The 8,954-nt window shown below is 32.4% G+C and overlaps 1 protein-coding gene across 1 annotated transcript; it reads right to left on the reverse strand.

Annotated features, from left to right (window-relative positions):
- Nucleotides 1-5,379: 5,379 nt before the first annotated feature.
- LOC114185665 (extensin-2-like) lies at nucleotides 5,380-8,954 on the reverse strand. Its single transcript, XM_028073530.1, has 3 exons — nucleotides 7,659-8,954; nucleotides 5,839-7,259; nucleotides 5,380-5,747 (listed from the first exon to the last, which is right to left on the reverse strand). Exons 1-2 carry the CDS (start codon nucleotides 8,875-8,877, stop codon nucleotides 5,872-5,874), a joined length of 2,607 nt encoding a protein of 868 aa, XP_027929331.1. The 5' UTR covers nucleotides 8,878-8,954; the 3' UTR covers nucleotides 5,380-5,747; nucleotides 5,839-5,871.

Genomic DNA, 8,954 nt, shown 5'->3' on the forward strand with positions numbered 1-8,954 from the left:
GGAACAATTAAGAACATTTACCTTTTCTCTCTCTCTCTCCTTTTTTTTTTTTTTGCAAATTAATAATCACTCTAAATTATTTTATTTACATATTTTTATTCGCCATTAAATAATTTCAGTATTGGCATCTACTTTTGAAAAAAGTAATGGTAATGATATAATGATGGTGGATGGTGAATGGGTTGAAGTCCCTCTCTCTGTTGACACCAATGTGCCAACTTATTCTTACCTCTATTTCTTTTTCTTCTTCCATCTTCCTTTTTCTATTTTCTATGCTTTTTTGTCAAAATAATTAGGCGTGTTCAAAGCAACCAAGCCACCTTGTTGACACCATAACCAAAAACAAACTATATTTTTACTTTTGGTTGTCAAGTTTTGGAGCATAGGATCCAATCACTTTCACCCTTCACTGTTCATTACAAACTCAGTAATAATAGTAATAATAATAATAATTAAATAGCATTGCTCTGTGATATGTTATGTGTGTAGGATAAGACTAGTGTTTTAACGTTTTCTGTAAACATTTCACAGCCACGGTTTAATTTTGATACGTGTTTTCTTCCTATGTAACCATGTAACACGGTTTATTTATTTGTTTATCCCTCGTTTGTTAGATATAGAAAAACAAAGGCGAATGATAGTAGGGTAATATTAATCTAATAAAAGAAATTCGCAAATTGGCATAAAAGTAGGAAATATTTAGTTTCTTTTATGCCACCGCAAAAGTGGTAGAGAATAATTTAGGAAAATATTAAATAATATAGTCATTATTTAAAATTTAAAGGAAAAAAAAAAGGATAATACGTCCACCTCTATGAACTCTTATGGAAGTGATCTCTTACAGTTGCATTGCTTTTTCATGGTAAGAATTTACTTTTTATTATTTATAGGATGAATTACCATTTCTTTATTTTCACACGGACAAAATTTTTAAAATAGTTCATTTGAGTTACGCTGAAATATGAAATTTGAGTATCTAAACTTAGTTCAGTGAACGCTAACATCTTGGTATTTTATTTTAGCTTTCCCTTCAAATTTAGAAATAACTGAATAATTGTTTTAATATAATCTATTTATAGAATTTTATTTGTCATTATGGAGTGACAAAACCAACGTGTACAAAAAAGATTGTAAAAGTCAAACATGGAAATGACAAAGAGAGTATTAATATTTAAGTTATTCTGCACCAATGTTTTTGAGTTTCCTAAGCATAATTTTGTTTTATTTTGGTAATTATTTTTCCTTTGCCCATTATTTTTCTTATTCATTTAATTTATTGGCTTGTTTTTACTTTTCAATCTTGTTTAGTGTTGATGCTCTCAAAATTTAGTGTTGTTCTTTTTTCTTCTATTTATCATTACATTGTCTTTAAATTTTATTTTATATAGTTTTTCTACAAAATAAATTTAGAATTTAGTTCCAGTATGTTTTCTTCACAAATCTAGATTATAATCTTTCTTATCATTTGTTCTAATAATTTTAATGTAATGTATGAGTTTCATGCTTTGTGTGCTTTAAACATAACTAATGTTACATAAAAATAATTATAAAAATGTTTTCAGTAGAATCAGGTGATGTTATAAACTTGGTTTTCTTTGATGATTAAAATTAGTTTAACTCATTTAAGTTGAAAATATTTTCATATCATTAGTTTGCACACCCACAAAAAAAAAATAATACAACATCTTTATTTGTTTTTAGTTGAAACAAACTATTTTTAATTAAAATTTCATAAAAAAAAAATAGGACACTCAATGAGACTCAATCAAAAGTAAATGAAAATGTCACTTTAACAACCTACACTAAATACACAATGTATGTTATTTTGGCAACCTACATTCAAATATCAAATAACAAACTGTGAAATTGAGTTAAATCGATTGATTAGTCATATATAAATATCTTCATATGTTTGGTGTAGCAATTTAAATTTTAGAATTCGAGTATTAAAATATTGAATAATTTTGTAAAATCAATTAGACAACAAATGGATTATAATAGCTATGAAATTATGAACATACTATCTCAATGAAATGATCTTAATTTTAGCGGATCGATGCAAACCATTAATAATAGTTTTAAATTATTAGTTTATCAAATGACTAGAAATAGAGAATGTTTTGACAGTGCCTCAAAAGATAATAAATGATAATTACAAAATAATGATCATCAAAAGATAATCTTAATAATTAAATAGGAAACTCTGCTTACAAGATTTATCGTAATTACTAACAAATGAATTTATCGGTAAAATAAAATTTATCGATAAATTTTATTGTCAGATTTTAGAATTTCAATTATTAATTAAAATATTAGCTAATAATGAAAATATCAATAATTTAGAATTTGTATTATCAATAAATATTTATTTTAAAAATGTATATGTATACAATTCAACTGTAAATTTTATAAAAAATTTATAAATTTTGTTACTAAAGATTTATTTGTTGATAAACTTCATCGATAAAATAATATCAAATTTCTGATTGGGTTTGGATCAATTATCAGTTTTTCTTATTTCAGCTTTTCAAATACGAGAGAAAATGAGACCGTGATAATTTATTTTTTATAGCTGAATTTATAAAAAAATAGTTAATATTTATTTATTAAATTTGGGTTAATAGACGTAATGAAGAACACGTTGAATTAATTAAATCTTATCATACAAATGTACCAAATTTTGCAAGAATAATGGAAACGTATTATTTTTGACAAATTACACATACTTATATCATTATAATAAGACGTAACCATTACTCATTGTAATTAGCTTTTGCAAACTATATAATAAAAAATTCCACAAATAAAAATATGCAATTATGCTATAAAATATCATTTGATAATAATCAATAGACAGAAATCCTATCATTGGTCTAAATTCATAAAATTTATATTTTCATACTTATTACTTGTTATTTCTCTAACATGTTAATTTCAAAAATTGTTATTTAATTGGAAATTCTGAAATAAATAAAAATTTGTTCAAACGATTTATTTGAATTTAACTTAATTATCTTGTCTAAGTACGAGGATTGTAGACAGAAGAAATTTAATAAGTCTTTTTTAGGTGATGGAGAAAGTTACGAGTGTTGTCTTTTCAAGTCTTTTTGTTCAAAACAATTGTTTTGAATTTCTAATTGCTATATATAATATAATGAAGTAGATGAATATAAATTGGCAATTTAAAATGGAGTGGAAAATATTCTCACGATTAGATGAAATATAAATTGAAGACCGATACATATTTTTCTCAACAATGGCTAGTGACATAGTTAAGTCCATTTGTTTGAAATTAATTATAGCTTAATTTTAATATGAGGAATATGTATTTCACATATACTTTCAACCTATTTTTACCATCATCCATAATTGATGGATTATGGCAAATATTGTAGAGCTACTTTTTAATTAATTCATATTTTATTATTTTTATTAATTTTAACGATTACTATAAAGTCTATATGTAAATTTCAAATTCTTATCAACATAAAACTTATTTAGCAAGAAAAAAAAATCGCTTAGTCTTTCTTGTTATTTAGTAAGTAGATATATACTTATTGTAATTAACTTATTCATTTTTATTTATGTTTTAGTTATTTATATTTTATGGTTTTTTTTTTTTTACTTGAATGATGCTAATAAACATTTTTTTGAAACACTGTTAAATTTATTGAATGTAGATTAATTTTGTATACAAATACGTATAACTAAATATTTTTTTACGTATTTGCATTTAGATCAATACGTATTTGTAGTAATACGTATTGATGGTAATACGTATTTGCTTTTAGTTAAATATTGGATATACGTGGATTCATGTTTTTCCATTTTAATAATTTTCAAGTAGTTTGAACACTGCCTAAATTTACTTCAATTAGGTGGATTCACTACTAGAAATTTTCATATTACATACAATTTTTTTTGCAAATTTGTTAAAATAATTTACAAGAAAAGAATTTTTTTTGTCATTTTTTCTAAGAATTTTAATTGACAGGTAATTTCTTCGTGGATAATCATTTCCTACAAAATTATAAAATTTGCAAGTATTTCCTACAAAATTTGTTGCAAAAAGTGTTTTATACAAAATATTTTGCAAGAAAATTGGTAGCAATTTCTTGCAATTTTTTTTTCTTAATAAAATTTGTAAGTTTTTTCTAAAAAAAATTTTAAAACAAAATTGGGAGGAAATATGAATATTTTCGATAGTGATTGTTTTATTAGCAAACAATTTTGTTTTACTGTTTGTATCTCTTAATTTGATGCATAATTTTTTATAGGTTATACTTTAAGTTTTGAAAAATTGAAATATGAAACAAGTGCAAATTTAAATTACATATTTAATTAAATTAAAATGAAAATTTTAAAATAATCTTTTAATAAGATTTTAAATTTTATAATTCTTTATATATTAGTATAAATGAATAGAAACACGCGCGCCTTCATTTTCTATGATAAAAAAGATACAAAATATTATTATAATAATTATTAAAAAAAATATTATGAAATTATAAAAAAATCATAGAATATAATTATAAAAATAAATAATTTTGTAGATAGTTTTTCTTATTATAAGTACTTATTTTAATTCAAAAATATTATTTACAAAATAAAATAGTAAAAAGTTATGTACACTAAAAAAAGGAGAATTTTCTTTATTAATATTACAGACATACATGTTATGACACTTGTCTTTAATATACCTAGCATTTTATTTTTACATAACACATATAAAATAAATATGTTTAAATATATCAATTGTATTACAGATTTGAAATAGATTATTAAAATGATGAGACGAGGTTTTAAATTGTTTTTATTCTGATAATACTATTTAGGTTAATTTAGAGATAAATATAAAAGAGATTAAACAAAAAATAAATAAAAAAGAAGATAAATGATTACAAAAACTACGAACCCAACGAAGACTTTTAAATTTCAAAAGAATTGCTGTTTGCACTCGTTTATACTCTTCACACCTCCATTGTACATTTGAATATCTCAACTATGCCCTTTGTTAAGTCACCCTGTCGTCCCTCTCACTTCCTTATTCTTCTCCTACATTATATTCTTGTTTATTTCTTGGTTTGTATCTCGTAACTAAGAAGAACAACCTTAAATAAAAGAGATGGAGAAGATGCGAAATGGTGTAGATATGTTTGAAAAAGTCAAAGAGATGGGACTGAGAACGGAACTCTCATATTTGACTCTTAAACATGTCCTAAGATATATATTGTAACAATATTAGTTATTTGAAATTATTTTGGAATCATTGTAGTCTAATTTGCATTCACATGCTTTTGAAAATAAATGTGATCGAGGTTTAGGGGACGTGTATTTATTATTTATGGTCATTTTACGTCAATTATTTTGACAATTTTATTGCAAACAACAAAAGATGATATATTATCAAAAGAATTTCACAATAATTTGAATGCAATCATTACACGATCAAATATATATATAGATAGATAATCTACAAAGAAACAAATGAAAGAGATCTAGCAGCCTCCACTAGCATCAAGATTTCGAATCTTGGCTCGTTTTCATTTGTCGCTCCCTTGAACTTAGTAAGAACAAGACGTGCAAGATGACCACCAAATAAATAGAAGCAGCCTCATCCGAATCGTGAAGATTGTAGCTTAGAGACGATAAATTCAGATACTTATTCAAAGAACTCGTAAAACAAATTAGATGCTTAACTCTGCTCCAAATGGAACTTGACTTTATTCCACAATGAATACTAGAACCTGAAAGCAAAAACTAAAAGTGTTCAATATTTTCAAGATCCATAAATGAACGTCAAACAAAAACTTTTCAGTTTTTGGATTAGTAACTTACATGATTTGTAGTCGGTTTTGCTTAATTCAAAGCTTAGTGGTAGATGGGTGGTGGAGGGGAAGCATAGCTGTATGCCGGTGGTGGAGGAGACTTGGTTGGCGGTGGGGGACTCACGTAGTAATATGGAGGTGGGGGAGATGGTGATGGTGGTGGAGGAGACTTGTAGTAATAAGGAGGAGGTGGAGAAGGTGATGGAGGAGGAGGTGACTTGTAGTAGTAGGGTGGTGGGGGTGAAGGATCTGGTGGTGGAGGTGATTTGTAATAGTAGGGAGGTGGTGGTGATGGGGATGGTGGGGGAGGTGACTTGTAGTAATATGGAGGTGGTGGTGAGGGGGATGGTGGAGGAGGAGACTTGTAATAGTAGGGAGGTGGTGGTGATGGATCTGGTGGTGGAGGTGACTTGTAGTAGTAGGGTGGTGGTGGTGATGGAGATGGTGGTGGAGGGGACTTGTAGTAGTAAGGGGGTGGTGGTGATGGGGATGGTGGAGGAGGAGACTTGTAGTAGTAGGGAGGAGGGGGTGATGGGTCCGGTGGAGGAGGTGATTTGTAGTAGTAGGGTGGTGGTGGTGACGGAGAAGGTGGTGGAGGGGACTTGTAGTAGTATGGAGGTGGTGGTGATGGAGATGGTGGTGGAGGTGATTTGTAGTAGTAGGGTGATGGTGGTGAGGGAGATGGTGGAGGAGGTGACTTGTAGTAGTAAGGAGGTGGTGGTGAAGGATCTGGTGGTGGAGGTGATTTGTAGTAGTAGGGAGGTGGTGGTGATGGAGATGGTGGTGGAGGAGACTTGTAGTAGTAAGGAGGTGGCGGCGATGGGGATGGTGGAGGAGGTGATTTGTAGTAGTAGGGTGGATAATATGGATCCTTGGGTGGAGGAGGTGGAGATTTGTAGTAGTAAGGTGGAGGTGGAGATGGTGATGGTGGAGGTGGGCTCTTGTAGTAGTAAGGAGGGGACTTGTAGTATGATGGTGGAGGTGGTGATTTGTAGTAGTATGATGGTGGCGGTGGTGACTTGTAGTAGTATGATGGTGGAGGTGGAGGTGGTGACTTATAGTAATAAGGAGGGTAGGAGTGTGATGGTGAAGGTGGTGGGGGAGAGTTGTAGTAGTATGGTTTGTGTGAATGCTTGTGCTTCTCACAATCGTATGGCTTTTCTGGGGCATAGGCAAATGGCTTAGCCTTCAGAACAACCTCGTACTTATCCTTTGACTTCAACTCCAGCTTGGTTCCCTCGTTAAGCTTGGTGGGTATGTTGCAACGTGAGCCCTTAGGAGGAGCATGGAGTTTGGCCTTGCAGACTGTGCTTCCATATTTAACATAGTCAAATCCGTCAACGGTGATGCTGTATTTTCCGTTGTTCTTAGTTTTACCGTAAGCCGTTATGGTCTTGCTTCCAACTGAACAAGTCACCTCGACCGTGGCACCTAAGGTGAAAAATGCATGAATTTCACATGTTAAAACATAAAATGAGAGAATAAGATTTTATTTCTTTTAATTTTGGTGATGTATTTTTAATGCACAGATATATGAAAAATTTAGGAAAAAAAAGAGTTTTTAATGACTTAAAAGTAGGGTTCATGTAAAATGCAAATAGTCACACACAACGAGATCAATATCGATAGAGTTATAAAAGTAGGAAAATGAGTTTGACTAAGAAAAGTCAATGAAAGGAACATAAGCAACTCATGTCCCCAAATAAAATATTTAGGAAAACAAAAATGCAGTTAAATATTGCCAAACAACGACACGTTTGAGTGGAAAATAATATAAATATTGTTATTGTCAAAGTCTCGTAATGAAATAATAATAATAACGATAATTACCTTCGAGGTGTTTCTTGTTGTGCGATTTCTGAGGGTATTTCCAGTCATAACATCTGTAACAGTAGACTTTACCCACAACCTTAACGATCAATGAGTGGTGATATGGGTGAGGGTGAGGGTATGGAGAGTGTGGGGGATATGCGACCGGTGGAGGGGGAGAGCTGTAGTAGTAAGGCTTAGGAGATGGTGGAGGTGGAGATTTGTAGTAGTAAGGCTTAGGAGACGGTGGAGGAGGAGATTTGTAGTAGTAAGGCACGTGTGGAGGGTATGGTGAAGGAGGAGGAGGAGACTTGTAGTAGTATGGTGGAGGAGGTGAGGGAGATGGAGGAGGAGGAGATTTGTAGTAGTAAGGAGGTGGTGGGGACTTGTAGTAGTAAGGATCATGGGGTGGCGACTTTTCAGGTGGAGGAGGAGACTTGTAGTAGTAGGGTGGGGGTGGTGAAGGTGAAGGTGGTGGTGGGGACTTGTAGTAGTAAGGATCATAGGGTGGTGACTTTTTAGGTGGGGGAGGAGACTTGTAGTAGTATGGTGGGGGTGGTGACGGTGAAGGTGGTGGAGGAGATTTGTAGTAATAAGGAGGTGGAGGTGAAGGAGAAGGTGGAGGGGGAGACTTGTACTGGTAGTATGGATCCTTGTGTTCATATGGTGGTGGTGGTGGTGACTTGTAGTAGTAAGGTGGTGGAGGTGAGGGAGAGGGTGGTGGGGGAGATTTATAGTAGTAAGGAGGTGGAGGAGAGGGAGAGGGTGGTGGTGGGGATTTGTAGTAGTATGGAGGTGGAGGAGAAGGAGAGGGTGGTGGAGGAGATTTGTAGTAGTATGGGGGTGGAGGGGATGGGTCTGGTGGAGGGGGAGATTTGTAGTAGTAAGGAGGTGGAGGTGAAGGAGAAGGTGGAGGAGGGGACTTGTAGTAGTATGGTGGAGGAGGAGATGGGGAAGGTGGGGGTGGAGATTTGTAGTAATACGGTGGTGGAGGTGACGGAGAAGGTGGTGGAGGAGACTTGTATTCATAATGTGGATCCTTGTACTTATAAGGAGGTGGAGGTGACGGGGAAGGAGGCGGTGGAGAACTGTAAACATACGGTGGTGGCGGCGGTGGCGAGTGAGTGTAAGCATCAGCGGCGACGGATGCTACATTGAAGGAAAGAAGAACAATGGCCAATGCAATGGCCATTTGAGGCCTGAATCGACCCTTACTAGGGCCGTAGCTACCGGCGGTCATGAGTAGAAGGAGTAGCCTCCAACCAATGTGTATGTTGAGATATGATCCTTGATGGTTGGTTCAGTGATGATTAAGAA

Source organism: Vigna unguiculata, chromosome 5, assembly GCF_004118075.2.
Source record: "Vigna unguiculata cultivar IT97K-499-35 chromosome 5, ASM411807v1, whole genome shotgun sequence".
In the NCBI taxonomy this organism is placed as follows: Eukaryota; Viridiplantae; Streptophyta; class Magnoliopsida; order Fabales; family Fabaceae; genus Vigna; species Vigna unguiculata.